Source organism: Eulemur rufifrons, chromosome 6 (genome assembly GCF_041146395.1).
Source record: "Eulemur rufifrons isolate Redbay chromosome 6, OSU_ERuf_1, whole genome shotgun sequence".
In the NCBI taxonomy this organism is placed as follows: Eukaryota; Metazoa; Chordata; class Mammalia; order Primates; family Lemuridae; genus Eulemur; species Eulemur rufifrons.
Genome location: NC_090988.1, coordinates 41247665 through 41273776, shown reverse-complemented (window position 1 = coordinate 41273776; position 26112 = coordinate 41247665). Strand labels below are relative to the sequence as shown.

Here is a 26112-nt window from a genome sequence, read left to right as displayed (position 1 = left end):
TCATATGATTTTGAATTTTTTGTATTTGTTGAGACCTGTTTTGTGGCCTAAGATATGATCCACCTTGGAGAATGTCCCATATGCTGCTGAGAAAAATGTATATTCATTAGTTTTTGTGTAGAATGTTCTGAAAATATCTGTTAGGTCCATTTGATTTAGTCTGGTTTAGGTCTGGTTTAGGTCCAGTGTTTCTTTGTTTGCTCTCTGCTTTGATGATTTGTCGAGCTCTGACAGTGGAATGTTGAAGTCCCCAGCAATTACGATGCTGCTATTTATTTCTTTGCTTAGCTGTAGTAAAATTTGCTTTATGTACCTGGGAGCTGCTATGTTAGGTGCATATACATTTAGGATTGTTATGTCTTCTTGTTGAATTGCTCCTTTTACCGTTATATAATGACCCTCTTTGTCTTTCTTTACCTTTCTTGATTTAAAGTAAATTTTATCTGATAAGAGAATGGCTACACCTGCTCTCTCTTTACTTTCTATTTTATGCTTTCTTATGCTGTCTAACTCTTCAGTGAGTTTTACATTAATTTCCTGAAATTTTTTTGGCTTCTTTTTGTTGGTTTTCAACTTTCTCTTCAATTCCATTTATCTTATTTGCCATGCATATTCTAAATTCCATTTTTGTAATTTCAGCAATTTCCTTGTGGATGGAGTCCACTACTGCACCTTGAGTGTGATCCCTTCTGGATGTCAAACTATTTGTTTTTTTCATGTTACCAGGGTTATTTTGCTGTTTATTTCTCATCTGGTTCCTCTTCTCTTAGTTGTGTTTTAATAGCATTGCAGGGCACTTATTATCCTTTTCTGGGAACTTTCCTATTTAGTTAGGTGAAGGGGAGGACCCTAGATGGAGCATTTGTGACCTACTCTGGAGTGTTGACCTGTCAGTGGAGGGGCAGGTTCAGTGAGAGCCTGTAGAACAGCTGTTCTGTTTTGACCCATTCCCCTATGATTGCCTCAGTTCAAGTCAGGGCTGGATGCTCTTCATGTGGAGTAGAGGGTTGTTCCCCAGCTCACTGTTGGGAGTTCATGTTGGGGGCTGGATCTGATCCTCTTCACTGTGGCTGTTGTTTTGGGGAATTTCTCTGGCTGGGGTCACCCATTGGAGGTGACAGTGACAGCTGGGTGAGTCTATTTAGGCAATGATCATGGATGACTGAACTGTAGGCATTTGTATGAACCAGGTCCAAGATTAATGTCTGCTCAGGGCTGGGGGGACCTAGGTGAAGTGTTGGCCCTTGAGGAGGTTCCGCTGGCCCAGTGGCAATGTTTCAGACTTAAGTGTAGTGTCTTGGGGCCTACGGTCAACTCTGGAATCTCAGGGGTAGTATCACAGGCCTGGTGGGGGCCCTGGAGTTACACGGGCAGAGCTTGGGGCTCAGGCTCAGCAAGAGCTTCAGAGTTAATTGGGGATTATGGGAGCAAAGACACACCAATGGAGGGCTATTCCACCAGTGTGAAGACTGCTAGTGGACAGTTGTACAGTCAGGGGTTTGTCTCAGTGGCCCAGCGACTGTGGAGGTGGGCTGGAGTTGCTAGTTGGCCAAGGTTCTCCTCTGCCACCTAGGTCCTGCTGAGACAGTCACCCAAGGCTTCCCAGGTGGTGCCTGTGGCATTTGAGACTCCTCCTCTGCCCAGATCCCATGCATGGGGAAAGGGGTGCTTGGCCCACAGTCTCAGGGCACAGCATGGGGGGGTCTGTTCTGTCTGCTCTCTCCCTGGCCTGGTGGGAGTGATGCAAAGGCTACTGCTGGAATGCTAAGTCCTAAGCAGAGTTGGCACCAGAGTGATCAGAATGGCGTCAGCTACAGAAACCAAGGATTGGCAGTCATTAGATCTCTGTTGCACCTACTCTCTGGTGCAATGTGTCTGCACAGACTCTGAGCAGCTCCCCAATCAGCCCAGAGGTCTGCAGCAGAGGAGGGAGACCCCTCACAGCTTGAGCCACCTGCAACTTTTATTCCTCTCCTACAAAGCGATGCCCCCTCAGGCTGCTCGTATTCTGCTGTCTTCCCTTCCCCACCAGCTGTGCGAATTGTATTTGTACCCCCACTTTAATCTCTGAGATGGTGGGTGGTGCTTGTAAGAATTGGCAACACCCCGTGTGATTGAGTCAGTAGATGCTGTAATGGTCTGTACAGTTGTTCTCCTCGTCAGAAGTTGGTGCTTGCAGGGAAGAACCAACTGCAGAGCTATTCTTTGATGCCTGTAATCAGCTCTAGCCCATAAGAAGAAGCACTTGAATGCCTCAGGCAGTGGACTTGGCCCTGGAATTCAGGGGATTGCTTGGTCTCCACTACAGCAGAGGTGGGTGGAAGAGCCAGGCTGGGTGGGTCTAGGTCAGGCCAGTCTGCCTTCAGGCTCCACAGAAGTAAGTCCTGGAACTGTCTCAGCAAGGATCAAAGGTCAGCTCCCAGGCCCCAGGGGAAGGGTGCTGGGAAGCAGGCTGAAGTGGCCCCATCAAACTGGAAACTCCGCTCATGGGGAAGGGGCCATCTGAATTCACCAACTGGCTATTGAGAGTGACTTTCGCCTTACCTGCTCCACCTGTGGACCCGCAGCAGTCCAAATGTTCAGTTTTCCTGCAGGAGGATGGGTGCTCCTCCAGTTTGCTGTGTCTTGGCCCACAGTGCACTCTTCTGTCTGTTCTGCCCATGTGGGCCCCTCTGCCACTTGAGTTTAGTTCTCAGTTTTCCCCTCTGTGCTTCCAAGCAACCCAATAGAGTCCTGGGGGTACGTGATCCAGACTGCGTGCTTGTCTTCTTAGCTGACATCTCTGGGAGTGACAGCAGGCAGGCAACTCCCAGACTGAGCACCCCTAGGTCCACTGCAAATTCCTCAAGAGGAAAGGTGTGGGCCCCTCTCTCTGTGGAAACCTCAGACTGCAGGGTGAGCAGCCCCCAGCACAGTGCAGGGGGCTGCTTTTGAATGTCTCAGTTCAATAGCTCCTCTCGGCTGCAGCAGGCAGGGGAGGAATGAGGAAGGAAAAACATCTGAATGGAAGACAGCTGGCACTCCAGTTCTTCCAGTCTCTCTCTCTGGAATGAAGCCCGCATGGAATGTCCAAACTCTGGGATCACACAAGTTCTCTGGGACCCACCACAATCTGGGCAAGAGTTGGGAACTGTCTGTGTGGGAACAGGTGATGTGAAAACTGAAGGGCTGGAGCTCCCTAGGGCAGAGAAAGGGGGGTATGGATGGAGAAGCAGTATGGCGTCCTCCCTCTTGGCTTGTGGCTGTGGCAATGGGGGCCAATTCCCAAGGGGCTGGAGGCCCGGTGCTTTATTTTCAAGAGGGTCCCATTTTAATGGTTGTAGCAGCACTGGAGCTCTTGAGGGTGCAAAATCTCCCGAGCTGCTCAGCAGCCCACTGACTACCAGAGGTGTGTAAAAAGAAGAAATGAAACCCCCACCTACACCTTTACTGGGTTCCGAGCTTCCCCTGGCTTGATCTCTGCCCTTTCTTTTGGCTTTTTAACTATCCCTTTTTGTTTTAAAATTTTTGTGGTTGTTCAAGGCATTATAATATGCATTGTTACCTTATTCTACTTAAAATGAATGAGTCACTTAACACGTAAAATATAACAAACTTGTCCCTGAATGATTTCATGCCCCTTACCTTTATGCTATTATTTTTAAATATTTTATACCCACATACTTATAAACCCTACAAACCCCATAATATAATATTTTAATTATTGTTTTAAGCAGTCAGTTGTACTCAGTCTGACATTAGCTCCATGTTTCCTCTGGCCGATTATGGTCAACTGAGGCCTCTTAAACCTCAGTTCTTGATGGAGTCTCTAAACCAGAGGGCAGCAAACTTTTTCTGTTAGGGGCTATAGAGTAAATGTTTCAGGCTTTGATATGTACTCCAATAGTCAACTCTGCCATTGAGGGGAAAAGCATCCTTAGCACCTAAATACATGTGTGACTGTGTTCCAAAAAACCCTACTTACAAAACAGGCAGCAGACTCAATTTGGCCTACAGAGTACAGTTTGCCAACACATGATCTAGATCACAGATGGTAAATAGTAAGGGTCCATTTTTCTTTTCTATAATTCTGACATCTTTAGAGCTCTGAAAACCATATTTTTTTTTTTCATAACTCACTTGGCAGCAAACCATGATCCTGTCTGAGCTTATCTAGTGACAAAACATGACCTGAACTATCATGAGACTATTTATAGTCTATCACAATTAGTGTGAATATTCATGTTTTGCTGCCGAAATATTAATATGTTGATTAAGAAGTGCTTCTATACTTTATGTCAGGAGCATTAGAGGACTGTATAAGCTTTTTTAAATTAAAAAATTCTGGATTCCATAACACCCGACACCACAGTTTTCATTAAAGAATTGTGAATTAATAGTAGTCTAATCAGATGAGAAGTTTAAAACAATGATTAAAATGTACTCTCCAATGATCTGCGGGTGTATGTGCCAAAATAAGTTGCCATCTCTCATCTTCCTCTGTTTAGGATCTTCCTCCTGTAACTCTGGAATTTTAGGAGAATCCCTGATCACCCCAGGCTCCTCTGGTTCCTCACCCAGCTGGGAATGTCTTTGACCCAGCAGAGCAGTAACTTTCATTCCACAAACATAACAACCTAATGCCTACAAATACATTTCTCAGAAAATAGTGTTTTTGTTTTTGTTTTTTTAATTTTGATCCCAGTGGATTAATTGACAGCCTGTTGTATCAGGTTAGGAGTGGAAGCCCAGGATACTGAGTTAGAATCTTAACTCTGTCATTTACTAGACTGTGGGCAAGTCATTTAACCTTGTGAGTTTCAGTTTCTTCATCCAGAAAAAAGAGTAATAACATTATGTACCCAATAGACTTAAAAAGTAGAGTGTTTAGCTTAGTGTTTGGCTCAGAACACACACTCAAGGAATGTAAGTTAATTTTTTTTGGTAAATATTACTGGATTAGTTGGAAAAACAAAAAGTTGCAAACTACCTTTTCCTGAGTCTGGCCCATGTCCTCAGAGGCCAACTCTGATAATTTATTAATTGGTTAATGTAAACCCAAACTTAGCAGTGCATGGATAGACCTTAACAACCACATATCGTCAGAAATTGTTTGCAAAATTTTATGTGTACTGGTCTTGGAAGAATATCTACGAATTTTATCTGGGGATTCATGTTCCCCAAAATTTAAGAATTTATAACCTGAAAGTAACCCATTACAGCATATTTGGAGGATTATCAATGAGGCAGCAATGTTCTGCCTGATTAATTAAGGTTTCCCATTGGAATACAGCAGGGCCAACTGAGACATTTTCTCATTTTCTGGTTCGTGGAATGGCTTGGATACATGGCTTAAAAACTCCTGAATTGGTGAACCTGCAGTCACCAAAGCCTATCATCAAGTCCCAAGCTGATGTCAGTGCTCCAGAGATGCACATGGGAATAATAAATCCATGTACAGATATCATAGCCTAGGCCTTGACCTGATCCTAAAGACTGAGCTCACTGGTCAACCTCCCCTAAGAAGATTTACAACAAATGTGAAGTTTTCTGTGGCCCTGAGGAAATGCTTCAATTTTTTTTCCTTCATGGATAGGCTGAACAGCCAAAAAGTAAAAAATGATGTGAGAAAAGTCAGCTTATTTTGGCGAACAGCTTGACTAGAACAATACTCTTCAAGTCTCTAGAATAGAGAAAATATCTAGGTTTTAGCTTGGCTGTATGACTTGAAAATAGTTATCACTTAGAATTCCAGCATGTAGGATAGTAATAGCTGCATCTGGGACAAGCTCCATCTCATCTCAGAATATAGAAATATGCTAAACCAATGTTGCTGTGAGAATATGTGGGTACATGGGGTGTGAGTTGTGGAAGGACTCATGAGACCTTCTCTTGGAAGGGTCAGCTGCAAACAGAGTGTATCTCCAAGCATAGCTGTTAAGTATAAGCTGTTGCTGGAAGAGCACATGAGGTTTTGCAGTAGGCGACCAAAAGACCCTGATTGTTCTGATGCAAAGAAGAGTGAAGACCCAGCCCTGCTACAACTCAGAATATCATTTCAATGACATTATCCCTCACAGATAAAAAGTCTCTTATGTAGAGTCACCTAAGAATTTGAAGTAGGAAATAGATGTGAATTCTGCTAAGTTCTGGGTATGTAGTTATTTCTCTAGAGGCTGACTTATAATTATAAGTTCATATTTCTCAAGCTCCTCTCTATAATAATAGTGCAAGGTGAACTTTCAGAGAAAAGGGCAATTTAGTCTTCAAAAAGCAAGAAAGTGCTGAAGCTGGAGAATAATAAAATAAAATATGACTTTATAACTCACTGTAGGTACAGCAAACACTATAATAGCATGTCAGGCCTATTTCTGGATCACCAGAAGTTGAATTGTTCTTGCTTCAGAATAGTTCTATGCCCCAAGAAGATAACAAAGTGCAGAGAAGAACATGACAAGCATGTTCAGAGAAATCACAGAGATGGCCTTTGTTTATCTATGATAATGTGAGGCTCCTGCCTTCAGGTGTAGGTCTCTGAAATGTGATAATGATGTCAAAAGCACATTTTGGACATCAGCATCAGTGCTTTTCCCTGGCCACAGGAAGTGGGGCTTTGCCTCTGTTACTTTGCTCGCTTTAGGATGTCAGTGCTAGCCAAACACAGCCAGGAAGCCTAGATAACCACAAAGGAGAGAAACAGACATCTCAGGATCAAGAGTCCGCTGTTGTTCAGGTTCTATCATCTACAAGAGAATTGTAACAATACCTTCCTGGAGAGTCTCCATTCTCATCGAATAGGATCATATCTCCAGAAACTCCAGTAAAATTGGTTTTCATCAGGGAGTCCAAAAGTTTCCGTCCATCAATTGGCTTCATTGCATCACAAAGTCCTGCGTAGCCTGGGCAGAGGGACATCTGCATGTTGTGGAGCCCATAGGCCATGGAATAGATTGCGTTGATCACAAATCCCATTTTGGAATCTTGAACATGATGTGTTCTCAGAGTTAGAGAACCTGTTGGGAAACAAATCAGGGATTAACTTTGAAATTTAATTTACTATAGCCACATTCATGGATCCTGAATAATTAGAGAATGTACCAAAACAATTTTATCAGAATTAGAGCCAGAGGCAATACTAAGAAATAGGTGCCAACGTAGTGTGCCTAATAATTGTCTTCTATGTTTAGGTTTTCCTTCCAAAACCCTGAAGGAAGATCTGAATCGCCAACTGTAGCAAGATTCACTTCCTTCAGTAACAAAACTCTGGGTATGAATTCAGGATAGAACTATATTTCTATACCACAAAATTTATATAAGGGCAGATGAATTTTCCTGGTGCCATCTGTGATAATGTACTATTTGGTTCAGAAATCCTCAACAAATCTCCAGTTTCCAAACTATTAAGTCCTCCTAGCTAAGCAAACTGTATCCTTTGCAATCTGGCATCAATTTACCTATTTAGATTTATCGCTCACCACTTCTAATCTCAAAGAATATGCTCTCCATAAACTGGTCTATTTTGAAGGTATGAAGCATAATATAACATTTAAACTCCATTAATTAATTAGTTAATTAATTCAATAAACATTTATTAGAGTCAGAGTATACATAAAGCTATGTGATGGATCATCTAGGGAAAAAACAAAGATGAATTGGACATGGATTTTACATTTAAGAAAGTTGTCTAATAACAGAGATAAATTATGTAAGTACAGTAGAAGGTAGAAAGTGTTAAATCTGTAACACATGTGGAGGGAAAAATCTATAAAGGCCAGAAGGAGGGAGAGATCCCTTCCCATGGAAAGCCCTTGGGAACATTTCATTAAAGAAGTAACATTTGTTACCAGTGATTGATTTGACAAATATGGACTGAGTGCCTGTTATTTGTATCTGCTCAGAATTTGCTCCGAGTGACGGACATAATGTTGAACAAGATAGACATGATTCTTGCTCTCATTTACTTAGAGTCTAGAAGGCAGATGAGCGTCTAAGCAGGCAATTACAGGGTGGTTTGCTAAGGGCTGAAGCAGGACTGAATCATGAATCAGACCCAGAAGCTCCCTGAAGCTGGGTGTCAGCTGGATGAGGGTTGGGGGGAGAGTAGGGCAAGCATGTTTGAAAGGTCACAGATGAGATAGAGCATGATGTGTTTGAGAAAATTTAAGAGAGTCAGAACGGCCAGAACATGGAGTGGGAGGGAGGAGAATGGGGAGAAGTGAAATGGTAGAGGAAGGTAAAAATGCTTAAGCCACATTAAGATTTCCATACTTAAGAGGATTAGAATCCATTGAAGTGTTTAAGCCAGGAAAGGACATGATCAGATTTCTATTTTAGGAAGACCAATCTGGCTACACTGTGAAGAAAGGTATAAAGGGCTGTGGGAGGGGAGTCAAGAAACCCATTAAGAGGGGATGCAGTAATTCCAGTAACAGGTGAAGATGGCCTTGCATAGGGTAGATACTGTGGTTATGGACAAAAATGTTTAGGAAGCAGAATCTACCACCAGGCCTGGTGACTGAAGGATGTCTAGAATTGAGATATATAGGAGGAATGTGGTAAGAAGTTGAAAGGAAAAGCTGATGTAAACCCCAGAGTTTGTCATTTGAAAAAAAAGCGTTATTTCAGAGAGGTAAAAAAGGAACTCTTCAAAAAGATAGCATAGTGCTTTATGACTTCTCTAACTGTAGAGGCATATGATCACCTTCTTGATTGCTGGATAAAATCCAGCCTTGTTTCCCCTAATAGAGAGGTTCTGTAGGGAAATAAACATAGTTCATCCTGACATGAACATAAGATAAGAAATCCGGCTTCCATCTCAGTACTAGATACTGGCCCCCGGCGACTTCCCAGACAGATCTTATAATTTATTTCCTTCTCCACACAGACTCCGTTCAAAATTTTCACATTTCACCTCACGCCATTCTTCTGGTTGCTAAGTTAAACACTTTGGAGTCACTTTTGACTCTTTTCCTTCATACCTTCACAACTCTTATTTGATCTAGCTTCAAAATATATCTGGAATTAGACTACTTCACACCAATGTACTTCTACCAGATTCAAGATATATGCTCTCTTGTTTGGATTACAGCAATAGCCTTCTAACTGGTCTCTTTATTTCTGCTTGTGCCCATCCTCCCCTACTCCAACCTGTTTTCATCACAACAGCCAGAATAATTCCCTTAAATATTAAGTCAAATCATGACACTCCTCTGATCAAACTTTCCAGTGACTGCCATATTAGTGAAATAAAAAGCCAAAGTCCATGCAGTGGTCTTCAAAGACATGCAGGAGTCTGCCCCATGGCCTTCCACCCCTATTCCTCTGACTCCATCTCCTAATATTCTTCAGTTTAATTATTCCGGTCTTCTAGACACACCGAGCTTCTCCTGGATCCTTACACGTGTGAGATGTGCTCCTGCCCCCAGACCCTGGTACTTGCTGGTTTTTCCACTTGAAATCCTCCACCTATGAGATCTGTGCAGAACAATACTCCAGGTCTTCTTGAGACTGACCAAATTTTCCTCCCTTTCTCACGTGTAGTTCTCAAGAATAACCATAGGATGTGCTGGGAATGTAACATCCAGAGATAGAAAGGAACCGGTTAGAACAGCCTGAGCTCTGTTTCAGTACCCCCAGAACAAAATGTCCTTCAACACTTTACCCCAGTGATTCATGTGACCCCAGGATGAGTGGGCTGTTTCCCAGGGTTCCTCATCTGTGGTGCAAGCAGCAGGTGAAACTGCATCCACTCCAGACAGCTTTCTGAGCTCTGGGAGGCCAACTCACAATGAATCCTAGGCTTCTACTGTCTCTTATCACCTATCTGTAAGAAATAAATCTGCTTCATGTAACTTGTTGCATAAGAACCAGACAATGTTGGTAACTAGTATAGAGTGAGCCTGCTTCACAATCTGCAGAGTTTCCCTCCCAGTTCAAGTCTTTACTGGGGTATCACCCTCTCTGGAGGCCACCTCCCGACATTGCATTGCATCCCAACTAAATTGCATTTCTACTTCCCCTCCCCACACACTTCCTATTTTCTTTCCAGACATTATTTTCCTCTTATAACCATGTAACATATTATATTATGTATTTTATATATTTATCTTGCTTATTGTCTGTCTCAACCACTCACTGAGGACAGGGTTTTTTTTTCTGTTGAGTTCACTATTCAGTGCCTAGAACAATGCCTAGCACATATGTTCCCTCTAACTAGAGTATCCCTTCTATTTTTGTTTTCTGTCTAATCTTATACTAACACTAATCCTTACCATTTTTAAGGTTCCAAGAGCACTTCCTTCATGAAGACCATCATGATTGCAGATACTAAAATTAATTTGCTCCTCTGAACTCCATATTACTATCTCTGTACCTCCCTCAGACACCCTGTACACCACGTAATAGCAATGTGGGCATACTTAAGGGAGCAGAATTTGAAACATCTATTCCCCAGGTCATTCCAATGTCTACCTTTGTCCATTTAACTTGCTAAGCAGAGAGGAAATTCCTCACTTCATTGATTCTACTTCAGAAAACTGACCAGGCAGTCAATGGTAGTCTTTGAGGCCATCCCTAGGTGCTTGACCTTGACCCTGAGCCATGTTCTACAACTCGGCCTCCCAACACAGTATCAGAGAGCTCAGCAGCACATGCTTCTGTGGCTATATAAAAAGGTGGTAGTTTGACTCTCATTCTTTTCTTTTCCTTTTATGAGCAGAGTATGGAGATCTGTGTTGAAATTCTTGTTCTGTGTCTTCCTAGCACTGTGACCTGGAAAAAATCACTTAAATTATAGAAGATTCAGTTTAATCATCTGCTAAATGGTGATCCTTATCTTTCAAGGGTGACTTGAGAATTAAATGTTATAGAAAAGTCCTAAGTGCTTCACACAGAGTCTGGCACAAGATGCTTCATAAATAGTAGCTGTATCAAAATGTAAATCATAACAACCTTTGTTGGTTACTACATTTTGTGGTCAAGACTTTGGAGAATAAAAGCAAATCAAAGGTCTCACCTGGTGTGATGCCCAGTAGAGCTCTCAGGCAGTCACCATTCAGGTTTCTTTCCTGATTTTTCTTTATGCTTTGTTTGCAACAGACAGCAAGCGGCACAAAGGCAAATTGGAGCCTTCTTCATTTTAAAATTAAATCACAATGTTTAGGGCATGGTTAATGTACTGTTTATTGAATTAAGTGGGGGCAATAATGATAATTTGTACTTATTTGGCAGTTTTCAAAATATTAGATGTGTGCATCAACACTGCAAGATAGACATGGACAATAAAAATTGGTATTTATAAAGCAAGAAACTTGAGGTGTAGAGAGATTAAGTAGATTTTCCAAGGCCACAGAGATAGTGAAAATCAAAAGTGAGCAATAACTTCTAATGTCAACACTAGTATTATACTATATCATTGTTCTTGTTCTTCTTGTTATACTACATCATTATAATAACATCATTATAACATCTTCTTGTTACACTGTATCATTATTCTCTGGAAATAAGGAATCCCTGAGCAGTATTGCTGTATCACCTTTTAAAAATTATTCTGAATAAGAGATAAAGTTCAGGAAAACAAACTAGTAAGGAGATTGGATCTTTCCTGGAAAGTTCTATGTTTCTGTTCCCTCAAATAATGCCTGCTAGTGTTGTCCCAGGCCTGGGCTCAGGTATGTACAGAAGGAACTGATGAACAACAAGAGCTTCAGTACTAAAGGATATACATGTTTGTGCACAGTTTGTTGAATCGTTTGTTGTCATTGGGCATCTGGAAACAACTGGCCTATTTGAGCAGCATTAGAATCTTGTAGAAGTGCCTGGTGCCTGTTTTCTCTTGTCACTCAAAGATCCAAATGATTGCAAATTAAAAAATGACAGCAACAGCAACAAAACAAACAAACAAACAAAATGAAGGAAGAAAAAAATGGAAGTTTAACTTTTATAATTTCTTCTTAAGTCATTTTGATGCATGTATTTTTATAGAAAGAAATCATCTTACTTTGCTTTAGCATTCCTGAGGCATCCAGGAGTCAATTCAGAGAAATTCAAGTTTGCGTTCTGCCTGCACTATTTCACTGACTTTTCAACCTTCTTCGTCCATCAGAGAGAGAAGCTTATGGCTGAGCTTTCACCACCAGGTAGCTGAGAGAGCTTGGTTGAAATGTGTGCTAACAAAGTAGGGACTTTTACAAAATGCTTTACTTTTATAAAACCCAATGAGTTGGGAGCTATTTCCACTATAGATGAAGAAACTAAGAAAATCAAGGTTATTGTCAATAGTTACCAAGCTTAGCTTTTTTTGAAGGGGAGAGGTAGGGGTGGTTGGTATCCACATTTAAAAGAGATACTTGTTAATAAATTAGACTCAATATTTATAGATATGGGGAAGATACTGGTGAATTAAGGAATTCTCTGACCTCTTGGCTCTTCAGGCTTAAGTCTCTGTTTTTCTCCACTCCCTTTCTAACTCCACACATACCTGAAGGCACATCACTTTGTGCTAGAGAGTGCACCTGGACTACTAAAAGCAGCAGAGTATAGAGGATAAGAGCACAGATTCTGGAAGAAGACCAGAGGTTAGAATCACAGCTCTGCCACTTAATAGCTGTTCATCATACCAGCAAGGTAATTAACCACTCTGTGCCTGACAAAGTGTGTGTGTGTTTTTTTTTTCCCCCAGCTATTTTTTTTTTTAATTTTTTCTATTTCAGCATATTGCGGGGGTACAAATGTTTAGGTTACATATATTGCCCTTGCCCCTCCTGAGTCAGAGCTTCAAGCATGTCTATCCCCCAGACAGTGTGCACCACACCAATGACGTGAGACAAAGTGATTTTAAAAATAGTATCTATCTGATAGATATAGAAGAAGGTTAAACGAGCTTCTTCTTACAAAGCATTTGGTAAAATAAATTGGCTTATGTTACATGGCCCCTGACCCAAGTTCTGTTGCTAATGATCTGATTTATTTCTTCACATTCCAAATATAAAGATCTGGGAGAAGTGTGTTGCCAGGCAGCAGCATTAGCTAGTGCAAATGTGCCTACTGTGTTCTTTGAGGAATAAAAGGGAGGCTGAAACTTAGTGATTAAAGCAAAGAGAAGTAGGATATGAGGTAAGAGAGACAGGCAGGGTTGAATAATGTAGGACTTTGGAGTGATTTCATCAGAGAAATATTATGATTTGATTTCCATTTTAAAAACTTTACTTTGCTATGTGGCAAATGGAACAAGAGTGGGAAAGCAGGGAAACATAGGAAATACTGTGATAGAATGCTGAGAGATGACGGTAGCTTAGTCCAGGGTAGGATTCTCAGAATCTTTTGAAATCAGAGAGAGTAGGATGTGCTAATGGATTGGATATGGAGCATTAGGGAAAATGAAGAATCAGGGATAAGTCCAGGTTTTCAGTTTAAGCAACTAGATGGATTAGAGTGAATTAATTGAGAACTGAGAAATAGGTGGGTGGGGTGGGGAATCCAAAGTGCTGTTTGACCTGTTAAACAGGAAGGTAAGTTAGTGGCTAATGCAATAGAGCAGGAAACAGATATTGGTGACTCTGTTTAGGGTGACAACAGTAGAGATGGTGGGAAGTGTTCAGATTCAGGACCCTTTTTGAAAGTAGAACTGACAGGACCAGCTGATTGGTTGGAATTGTTTCAGACTCTCTGTAGAGCTTCTGATCACTCCTTTAAGATATTATTCTCTAAGGGTTCTACATTTAGACATCTGTAATTCTATACCCTTTCCAAGGTGTATACTTTATACATGAGGACTCCCTGACACTAATACAGTGCCAGGTATTGTTTTTACTGTTATGCAGATATTGACTCAATTAATTTTTATAACAACCCAATTATATATATATATATATTATTTTATTAGAGAATTAGGTGAAGTATTTTTATACTTTGAATTATTCAAAGTATTCAAATTATTGTATAATTATGAAGTAATTTATACAATGTCACAAAGCTAGTAACTGGCAGAATCAGGATTTAAAGCCAAGCAGTCTTTTTCCAGAGGTCTGCCTAGAAGCAGGATGCTTTACAGCCTCTGAAACCTAAATCCAATTGAACTCCCAGGCACTTCTGAGTTGTTTACGTTAACTTTAACATCTGATGAAAACCTGAATTCATCTTGTGTCTTATCCAACTTGGAATACCCTCCTATATTCCCTGTATCCATTTCTTTTCTTCCAGCCCCATTCCTACCACCTTAATCTCAGAATTTCCTAATTATTTAAGTGTTTGTATATTTATATTAATATTTCTGGATTAAGCATCAAAGTCAAAAAATTAACATATTTTAAAATGAAAAATCCCTCCCTCTCCTGCCTCCAGCCACTCAATGTTTCTTACCAGAGGCAGCCATTCTTAAGAGAGATATTGAATATACTAATTCTACCATTTTTTCAAGACATATTAGATTCATTGATAAATATTCATATAAACATATAAATGTCATATCATAAATGGTAGCATGCACACATACTGTATTACATCTTGCTTTTAACATTATATTGTAGAGCTTGGAGTTCTTTCCGTATGGAAATGTTACATTATTTTACTGGACATATCGTCATCTACTTAACTAGTCCCAGAGTGCCTTATAATTTCTTGCTTGGTTTACTACAACAGCCTGTTAACAGATTTTACTGCCCTCAATCTTGTCCTGCTCTAATCTATGTATTTCCCAATGTAGATATATAGCGAGTAGTTTTTCTAATGCACAAAACGGAGTTTGTTAGTCAATCAAAACCATTGATTTGCTTCCATTCAATTCATAATGAAATTATACCCTAAATACTTTGTTCTGACCTTCAAGACCTTTTTTATTCTGGCCTCAATTTACTTCTTGATTCTTACCCATTATACTCGTATACAATAGATATTCAGAGCTTCTTACAGCCACAAAATAAACTCTTCCCTCTTATATATTAATATATATATCTGGGCTTCTACACATTACATTCTGTATACCTGTAACATACTTTCCCTCAATTTGTGTGTGCTCTAGGACTCACCTCCGCCCAGAAATTGTTCATGACTCTCCTCTAGTCCAGAATTAAGGTGCTGCTTTAGTTTTTATGCTACCAGTACTGGTTTTTATCATATACTAAATACCCTGTACAGAAATTTCCTTTTTATGTGTCTATCTCTATCCTGAATTTAAGGCTCTGTTTGCTCTCTTGTAGCATTGGTGGTGATCTAGTACCCTGGTGGGTTTCTGGTACACTGTGGGCTTCCTAGGGACAACGATTCTGTGTGGTTCACGGATATAGCCCTTATATGTAGCACAGCACCTGACTTGTAATTGGCACTATTACTGTATGTTGAGTACATGAATGGGGCCAGATAGGTGACAGGATGCCTCAAGGAGTGTCACCAAATACCAGATCTGGTCCTCAGATTGTCAAATCAGTTTACTAGAGAAATGACACTTACTTAAACAAAACTAAATAACAATGCCAATTTATAATAGGATGTGTCAGGTGGACCAGACAATCTCATTAAGCAATCTTATGTGTTTTCACCACCTAATAAAACTACATGGGAAAAATTACACTCCAGTCATGATGGAGTAAGCACACTCCACTCTGTTTTTGCCACTGAATGCAGTTAAAAACCCTGGACAGAACTGGGGCAGCTAGCTGAAAACTCAGAAAAGTAAATGGTAACAAGCGACTAGGGAAGGAAAACAGAATTCAAAACACCACTGAATTATGCATGAGTGGTTTTGGATCTTTTTTCTTTCACCATCTCCAGACTTGGACTCAAAGGCGGCCCAAAACATGGAACTGTGCACCTGGTGCAGGCAGGCAGAAAGAGCTGCAAGAGACGCCCTCTATTTCTGATCTGAGGAGTAGGAAGAGGCACACTACAAGTCAGATGGAGTGGAGATGTAGTGGAGGAAATTTTATTTTTGTTTGTTTTTTTCCTCCCATCCAAGCCCCCAGACAGTCCTGCCAGGGTGATCATAGCAGGTGGTAGTGGCAGATGCAGTCGTGACTGGGAAGGCACCTCTAACTCTAAGGGTGGGAACCTTTCTCTGTGACCAAAGGAACTATGTCCCAAGAGTGTGGGGAAATTCTCAGTTGGTTTGTTCCTTTCTCTAGCCTCCCTCCACTTGGCTTCCATGGCAACCTGGTCTCAGAAACAGAAAGTGTGATTCAGAGATAAATACTAAAGTTTCAGATTTCTAGCCAAAGGACCAAGAGGTGGGTGGGAGAAGCTAGAAAGGCTCAGGGAGATAGCAGAGAAGGGGGAGCTAAGAAAGTGATCCCATAACACTGAGCATGAACTCCTGGGCTCCCTCTGAGTTGTGCAGACATAGATTTGACCCTAGTCAGCATGCCAAAGTCTGGGGACCTGGACTGTGGAATAAAAACACTGCCTAGGTCCAAGATTAGCCACTTGGTGAGGCACATATGTGATAAACTTTGATAGCATTGCAAGGACTTTGAAAATTGAAGTGATAATGGAGCCACCATCTCTAAAAGGTGGATATGAACTTGCAGACTTAAGCTAACCAGGTTGGCTTCCTGCTTAAAAAAAAAAAAAATCAATATTATCCATAAGATTCAAATAGCACCAAAAATTACATAACATTATATTTGAAATGTCCACAATTATGAGATGATAATGAGAGTAAGATAACTGTATATGATCATTTGGAAGTGCTGTAAAGATCCCATAAACTTTTACTGATCTTATGGCTACATTTCCAAACTGTTCACACAGTCTTTCTCTAAATGTCCTAACAGAACTCACAGAGTTATACTCAATTCCTTTGTTCTTGCAGCTTTGGCCCTAGAGGGAATTTCTGGCTCATTAATTAATTTATTTGTTGACTCATTCAGAGATTAAGTCATTGATTAAAAAGACATTTATTGAGTACTTATTGCATGTCAGACACTGTGCTGGATGTTGGTGACACAAACATGAGTAAGATAGTATCTCTGTCCTCTAAATAAAAATGACCAACATCACATAAGGGACAGGTTCAGCGATAGAAGCTTGTGGGGGCCTAAGGAGCTTCATCTCATTAGGCAAACTTTCAAGTCTTGAGTACACGTAATAAAATGGTTCATTTTATCCAGACTTCTTTTCTTATCCACTAAGTGGTAGGAAAGAGGGCATGTTAATTAGTTGGCATGTTAATACACCAAAGAACTGGACTTAAATTCAGCAGTGTCTACTTCGTTCAAGGATTATTTTGAAGGGTCCACTGTGAGCCAGGCCTAACCTAGGTATGAAGTTTTGTGCCAACCCAAACTTACCAGCTGCTCTCAAGCTGGATCTTCCTCAATGCAGCACGCAGAGAGGAAATGCAAGCAGGGAAGAGCTGCTCTTGCTTCTATTTTTCTTTATTCAAAACTGGATGCTTGATATAGGCCACTTACCATTCAGTCCTAATTTTAGTATTGTTTAATCAAATCAAAAGCTTCCAAAAGGATTAGCAAAAACTGAAGCCCTCGAATCTGTGATTACGATTTAATTTTACAGCCCTCAAAACATGTTCTCTAATTCATCTGGGGAACTGGAACTTTGAAGCTTAGTAGCAGTTAAACAAAGGGAAATCAGACTGTCTTAACAATACAGAATCAAAGAATGTCTCAGATGCAGGGATTTTAGAAAGTATCTAGTCTAGAAGCTGCAAAAAGGAAGCCCTTGGGCTGAATTTGGCCTTTAGATATGTTTTGTTTGGCCTAAATGCTATTTTTTGGTAATTTCACATGAAAAATCATATAGACTCTCTTGAAAAATCAGATGTCTGTGGCCCTGGCTCCACATTCTCACAGGGCAAAGGCTGACCTTCTTCTACATTTTACATCATCTTGCTGGACCCTGACTCATCTGGGATTGTGACTTCCTAATTTGGTCCAATAAACTCATTTTACTGATGAGAAAAATAAGGCCAAGAGAAGAGAAAAGACATCCCTAAAGTCATACCTTTAGTTAGTGGCAGCTGGCTTCAGTCCCCTTGTCTCTTAATTCTTGAGTAGTGCTATTTTCATTACGAGAGGCAAAGTAAGAACGATTTGAAAATGTTTTCAGCAAGTTAACTCACAACCATAGAGTAATGAAACAGGCAACAAGAGTTTATTTAAGAAAAAAAAATCTCAAGTTAATTCTTTGTGTTAGCGCATATTCTAGGGTATAAAATGCTTTCGGATCGTCATCATTATTCTTCTCTACCCACCAGTAAGGGAAGGACAGTAAAAGGAAGGAGGAGATAAGGCAAGGATTCAAGCATTTTCTAGGAAGGTGATTACAAATCTAGAAAATGCTATTGGATAACATAGTGTAACATTGTGATGACAAAAACTACAGTGAAACAAATTCTCCCTTATCTCATTTGTTTCCTGAACCTGCTTATTCCTTATGTAAATGGCAAGTGAATTCCAGTTATGTACAGTGGACTATACACTAATATTTTTTTTCTGCCGTGATAGAAGGGCAGAGCATCCCTTCAAGACAGAATTAACCTTTTGCCACTACGCGCTCCTACAGAAATGTGTTTATACCTCTAACACAGCACTTAATACTTTCTGCCATGCATTAGCATTATCTAGGCTTGTCTGTGCCTACCAGAGAGTATGAGTTCCCTGAAGGCTAAAACTGTCTTGTTCATTCTGGATCCTCCATAGTTCCTAACACTGTGACTTAGCGTGGGCAATCCCGTCCTTCACTGACCATTTCCTAAATGCCTAATGGGGTTCAGAGATTAGTTCAGAGTAGACAATCAGCAATATGTACATCAGGTACACATTGATCTTGTTTATCATTGTATTTCCAGCATGCAGAATAGTGCTGAACATTGTCAATAATATGTGGACGGATGGTATGAATGATGGATGAATGTGGAATAGACTTATTGAGTGGAACCTAACATGTAGTGGGCCAGACGGAGAAAAGAATGTTATAATGAAGATGCAGGGACCTTCTTGGGAACATAGATTAGCATTAATGAAATAAAGTACTAGTTATGATCTAGGACTCGGACAGAGACTAGTAATGGAAAGAAGGAAACAAGAGTCTATAAAAGGGCTGGAGTAACTGATGACATCGCTTTAAGTCACACATCCTCTGGCCTAACACTGTATGTGTTTATTCTTTGTCTGGTAGCACGGCAACACTGGGAACCCAGAGCTGTATCCACATGTCTGTAGAGATAGCAGTTCCTAATATCTGCAGAGTCTCCAATTTATAACTGTGCCTGAAATACAGGCAGTTGACCTCTAAATGCTCATATTGAAATGCAAATGAACACAGCAGCTGCAGGAAGAAGAGGCTCCTTCAGGGAGCTTCAGAAACTCAACAGGGATTGTACACTTCTATGTGCAGAGCACCAAATTTTAAATTTAAATGATTCACCATGAACAGCCGGTTGGCAGCCCTCTGATGGATATGTTATTTCAGATAGCATCTCTCTTTCATTCACATTACAGTATTTTGAGGAACTTCCATATGGTGTGTAAATGAAGGAAGAGTTCCACTGGGATATGAGGGCTGGTGGTAATGATATTATTTAAAGCAGTGTGTGGCAAAAACCATGGTATTAGAGTCTTCCTACTATATGCGAACACCAAACTCCTAGACCGGACCTGTCCCACTTGGCCCTGTCTGTTCATCTTCATTGTCACCATTCTTTTCCATGTGTTTATATTTTAACAGTGTTTTATAATATTTTCTTAAGATAGAGCTTACCCATCTCTACTTGCTTAGTTTCCTATCATGCTTTAAAACATGGTCTAATGGTCACTTTAGTGTGTATTCTTGATAGAGATTCCCAGGTAGAATTGTATGATTCTTTTTCAGAGATTTCCCATTTTGAAAACAGGAAAAATAATACTTTCTTGTAGAGTTGGGAGAATTACAGACAATACATGTAGAAGTCATGACCCACACAGGTACTAAATAATTAAAAGCTTGCTGTGATTATTGCATACCTAGTACAATTTACATATACAAAATCACTAGATTAGTATGAGATATTTGTAAAATTAGCACTCTCCACCTTTGAGAATGACTACTCTTATTTATTCATAAAATGTTCTCAAGTCTATGCTTCTGACAATAAGTGATGCAAAAAAATTTAAGTCTCATTAAGATTTTTACTTCTAATTAAAAATAACAAGGGTGCTAAATGAGAATCCCTTCTCTTATAATAAGCACTGTAATTGAAAAGAAGTAGAAGATTGCAAAAATGAAATACGTTGCAGTATACAAACCTTCTGCAAAGAATTCAACCACAAAATGTAGAGTTCACAAATTGTACACATGGGAGATTAATTATCATCTCTAATACAAGAGATTTGATTAAGGTAGAAAGTAGATTTGTAAAACATGATAGACTTTGGATCATTTTTATCAAAAAGTATTTATGAAGCTCCCTCTTATGAGTATGGTAGTCACTGTACCAATAAACTTATGTGTTATGGATATCATTTTAAAATCATAACAATGTTACTATCAACCATGACAACGATTATTTTCTACAAACCATTTTATTCTGAGTTAGTTGTTAATGGAGAAGAGATAAGAGAAGAAAATATCCCACAGATGCTAGATGCTAGATGCTTTACATTTGTGAAATCATTTAACCCTCACAGCAGACATACAAGCTAAGCATTATTTTCTGCCCTTGTTAGATGACAGAATTTGGGCTCAGAAAGTTAGAATGAAATGTCAAATGGCATAAAGCTAAATTGTAGCAAAGAAAAATTTCAAACCCAGTTCCATCTGACTCTATAGACTGTCCTTTTTGCAGTAAACCAGTATCTCCCCTAACTTCTTATAAACATAATAAGGTCACTCTTGTCAATGTCATTTTCTTTCACTTGAAAATGGGAATAATCATCTCCAGTAACTTCTGAGAGTAGTACTAGAGGAGCAAATGAGAGATTATATGTAAAATATTTTGATTAACAATAGTGGTTAATATTTATTGAAAAATTGCTGATATTCTAACTTAACCATACAAAACCCCTGTGAGTAGATACTACCATTAGCCTAATTTTTTATATAAGAAAACTGAGTTTCATTTATGTTGAACATTTTTTCTAAGGACAAACAGATTGAAAACACATCAAATTATAAAGCATTGCTAGTAGCTGAAATGAAAACTCTAGTACTCTATTAACATAGAGAATAATGGAAGAGTAAGAAACCATTTTCTGAAACATTAATTTTCTTATCTCCTATGCTCAGTACCAACTTACTTCCAACATACATATCATCAGTGCACCAGAGAGATGCAACACACCCTGGGTCTTTTTCAATGGACTGGCATTTATTACTGTGTGTCAGAGACAAGATCCAATAACATGGAAAACTAAATTACATGTCCTTGAGACTATTCGTTGAGAGACTGATTTTTCCTGCTTCACATAATTCTGCAAAGTTCCAAAGGTGGGCATTATCTCAAACTAATGTTTTGCACTGACAAAAGGCAGTACAACACAACAAAATAAATTATTTTAGAGGGTTGGATTCAAATTATAGTTCTTAATTTGTCAGTCATGTGTCCTTGTCAGGGCAAGCCAAACTTCTTTGAGACTTTGTTTTCTCATGTGTAAAATAACAACAATAATACCTGAGGATCAAGAGAGAGCAAATGGATGAAAGAACAAGAGGAAACTATGAGCCATTTTATAATAACAGATTAATATTATTTTATAATCTATAGATATGAGGGTAAGCTATACTAGTTCTCCAAGGAAATCTGAGGTGGTTCATGCTAGTTCAATATCTGATTATAGTGAAGCAGCTCAGAACTGAGACAGTACTGTCCTTTGAAAAGAATTTCTGTGTCTTAGATCTAGTTAGTGTTGGAGGTTAAGGTGGGACCTGCTCTTGAGTACATTAAGTGTGGCCAATCTCCAGATGTTTCTGCCATGTGTCTGAAATACTTTTTCCTGATTAATTTCCAGTATTAATCCATTTCTTAAAATAATTAGAGTGAAAAGCCATAGAGCTAAAGAGAATAAATTATTCACAAAGACATTTCAACTGTATATAATCTCTAATCTAAGAGGAATATCTTATAAGATATTATGATGTTTAAAAAGAAATAATAAAGATAAGCAACGGCTTAAATACACTATCCACTTTATGATTATGAATGTGCATTGATTTCATTATGACCTGGACGTCAATCCCTTTGATTCATGAATCACCAGCTCAGCACAAGGCTCTGAACTGCATGCTGGGGGGACCAACAGAGCGGAGAGGAACATCTGCCTCCTGACACCTGTTTTTTTAATCATAATGGAATATACATTAATTTATTCATTCAACAAGTATGTATTGAGCATCAACTATATGCCAGAGCTGTTCTAGTCAATTGAGTTTTCAGCAAATATTTGTTAAGCATCTGATATGTTCTAAAATCTATAAAGTTGCCTAATAGCAGCAGAGAAATTAACCTCATCTATATTGTTGAGCTTATTTATAGTCATAAAGCCTGAGATTTGAAACTGTTTTGCTACTTACTAGCTGTATAATCTTGCACAAGTCATTTACCTTCTCTAAACATTTTTTTTTCCATTTTTATTAAAAGGACACTAATAGTAACTACTTCATAAGATAGATAGGAGCATAAAATAAGATAGTGTAGAAAAAATGTGGGTAAGAATAGAGCCTAGCAAGCAACTGCTTATTAAATGTTAATTATGATAATCATGGTGATAATTAGACCACTTATATTATCCCCAATTATTGAATTAAGCTGTAATTCATAATTGGCTGCATAGAATACAAATATTTTTCCTAATTTTGATGAACTCTTCATTTTACCTAGATTCTAGAAGGCTGTATAATTCTTTCATTAGGGAAGTTGAAATATTCTTATCCTCATGCATTCTCCATTCCCTTACTGTCAGGCAATGGGAATATAACCCAGGATCAGCAAATTGGAGGCTCTATCCCAGGAATCTGGAGAAAAGTAAAGTAAAGCAAAAGAATGGCTGATATTTATTTGCAATGAAGTTCGAGATAAGGTCCAAATGCAGTTACTGCTAAAAGCTGACTTTCCTGTTTCCTGGAATCCTGGGAGCTGGTCCAGGTTTCCAAACTTGGTCTTCCAGCCACCACTACATCCTGGGAGGCCCCGACATTCTTACAAATTACTGATGTTTATTTATATTTATTTATTTTACTTAAAAGAGTCAAGCTAAAATTGATTTCCAGTGACTTCAACCAAAACCCCCATCAGGAGTCAAAATAATTTTTTGGAAAAGCCACTTATTGTCAACTGGATAACTGTTTACTAATTTAAGTTCTAATTTGACCATTCTTTTTTATAATTATTAGTGGTTTGGCTCTATTTAGAGTTCTATGGGTTTGTATGGGTGCTTACGGCCCAACAGAGGCAAATTATTTAATTTTATGTCACAGTAGAACCATGGACCAAAAGATTTCCTGAACTGACTTTGAGAAAGCAAATGCAGGCATCAAATTCAATTCATTAGTACCTACCCTCATCTGGGATAGCAGATGCCTTGTACCTAGGAAGCTGATTTTTCAAGGGAGAATACCCTCCAATTACCTGTGACTATTTGAATATGGAAGTTCAGTTTAGAGAAAGAATCACTAGACAAATATTCTTCTTTCTCTTGTCTGCTGAATGAGCTTAATTAAATATTGCCTAAGAGCATAAAAGGAAATTCTGGACCATGCCTACTTCTTTACCTCCTCCAAAGAAACTCAGAAACATGGGAGGAAGGAAGAATGGCAACGGGAAAACTGACATAAGAAACTAAAAATTTCAGGCATCAAGGGAACCCATACTGCAGAAAACTTGCTATGTATTTTTTAGACCATCATTTAAAACATCATTTTTGTTTTCCAAATCTTTCCATATGATGTCCAATAAAATCTAGTTACCCAGGAGTTTTTAAATATCCACCTTTTGTGGTGATTTGCTATGTCAGACTTTTCTGTTTTCCTCTGTGCTAGAAACAGAGGTGAGGTTTTGATGGTATTAAGATGGTACTAATTGCTAGGGGATCTAGGAATATAGAGTCCTATAAACTTCTAGCCACTGCTCTGCAGAAGGGTGAGTAATAAGATACAGTCTTATCAAACAATGACCTGTATCTCAAACATAAAATTTAATTTTTTTAAATTATTCAAACCATGGTCATTTGGAATGAAGTAAAACCAAATTCAAAATCAAAGCTATTACCCCAGCCTCAGATTCAAATCTTACACTAGTAAGATTAGGCGGCTCTACGGGGGACAGATTGAAGAGCTCAAGAGTGTCAAAGATCCGGAGAGCCAGGCTTTCTAATGCACAGGCAGGTCAGTTTATTACCCTGGCCTCACTCAGAGAGGAGGGAACAAACTGGCCAACCCTGCTCTCAGAAGAGACTGCCCCGCCAAAGCTTATTTCTATAGCAGGACTGCATGGGGAAAGAGAAAAGGGCATAACCTGTGTCTCTGACTTTTGAATCCACAGTGACCCTGCACTCTATCAAAGGTGGCCTCGTCAGCATCCTGGAACTGAGCCAAATTATTACTCAAAAGAGTAGTTTTTCTAAGGAAAATTTCTTAGAAAAAAAGTATTAGGTGGATTCCTTTCTCTAGGAGTCACTGTTTGATATTTTCTAAAGTTTTTTAAACATTTTAAATTATTATGGGTACATAATAGTGGTATTATATATCTTTATAGGGTACATGTGATGTATTGATACAGGCATACAATGTGAATTAATCAAATCAGGGTAATTGGGGTATTCATCACCTCAGGCACTTAACATTTCTTTGTGTTAGGAACATTCCAATTCCACTCTTTCAGTTAATGTTAAAAAATTATTAAGCACTAGCATGGTGCCAGCATTATCCTAGAGAATGATGGGCATGGCATGGCCATGCACTTTACTCCTAAGGTGCTGTAACCTAGAGGGAATGTTTAATTGATGTTACTAAAAGCAGTAAAACTAAAAGAAAACAAAAATCAAACTCTTCCCAGAAGAGATCATTTTTAGCTTAGGGCAAAGGAGAATGCTATGATGATGACTCCAGTGCCACAGCCCAGGAAAAACACAGAAATGCCAGGTAGAATTCAGAGGCGGCAGGCACTGGGCACTAGAAATGTTCCCAAAATAGAGCAGCTTATTTTTAACCAGGTGTCCTCACACTAAACTTTCACAGACATAGTTGGCCAATACTTCTAACAGCTCTGTATGTTAAAACAGCCTTTATAGGTTAGACCAGGTATAGAGAGATTTAACAACTTGCCCAAGATTACAGAGACAGAAAATAGCAGAGAAGTAATACTGCTAAACACGGCCTTTTATGTGCCATGGGTTACCTAGCCAAAGCATGCATAAGGTGTTTTACACCACAAAACATTTTTGAATGTTGTTTTTATATTTTGCTAGAATTTCCCAGTGCAACATATGCTAATTAAAGTAGAATATGCAAAACATTCTAACCTGGAAACTTTGTGACAACAAGAATTAGAGTTTGTACTTAGTTTATAAATGTACAAACCTCTTGTGTTTCTCTCCACTGTGACTAATAGAGATTGGTGACTTCCATTTGTTTGAGTTTCATTTCTCCATACAATGTAATTTTGGGCTTAATTCTTTCTTAGAATTATATTCTTTCATTTGTTCCGAAGTGTTGGGATTCTTGGCTCAGTGAAATTGCTAGAGAAACATATTGTGTGGAAGAAATCTTCCTAATAATGATATAAGGTATTGAATTTTACTAAATGCCAGAGACTATAAGCTACAGAGTGAATTGTGTTCCCTCAAAATGTAAGGCTTTTGGGAGAAAATTAGGTTTAGGTGTGACATCAAGGGCTGGCCCCTCATGATGGGATTAGTGCCCCTAGAAGGAGAGACACCAGAGAGCAGGCTCCCCTCTTTCTCTCTCTTTCTGCCTAGTGAGAACATAGCAACAAGGAAACTGTCTGCAAAAGAGAAATCAATCCCTCACCAGGACCCAACCAGGCTGGCACTCTGATCTCAGACTTCCAACCTCCATAACTGTGAGAAAATAAATTTCTGTTGTTTAAGCCACCCAGTCTATATTATTTTGTTATGGCAGCCTGAGCTGACGAAGTAACTATGTTAAGTGCTTCCCAGATACTATGCTATGTTCTTCTCATAAGATCTCTAT

At 39.2% G+C, this 26112-nt stretch overlaps 1 protein-coding gene across 8 annotated transcripts in view; it reads right to left on the bottom strand.

Moving 5' to 3' along the window:
• GRM5 (glutamate metabotropic receptor 5) overlaps nucleotides 1–26112 on the bottom strand; it is a 480882-nt gene that overhangs the window by 92057 nt on the left and 362713 nt on the right. For all 8 annotated transcript variants that reach the window (XM_069469084.1, XM_069469086.1, XM_069469085.1 and 5 more), the window contains one exon: nucleotides 6746–6992. In XM_069469084.1, the coding sequence (XP_069325185.1) occupies nucleotides 6746–6992 (247 nt within the window). The remainder of the gene's footprint in view (nucleotides 1–6745; nucleotides 6993–26112) is intronic.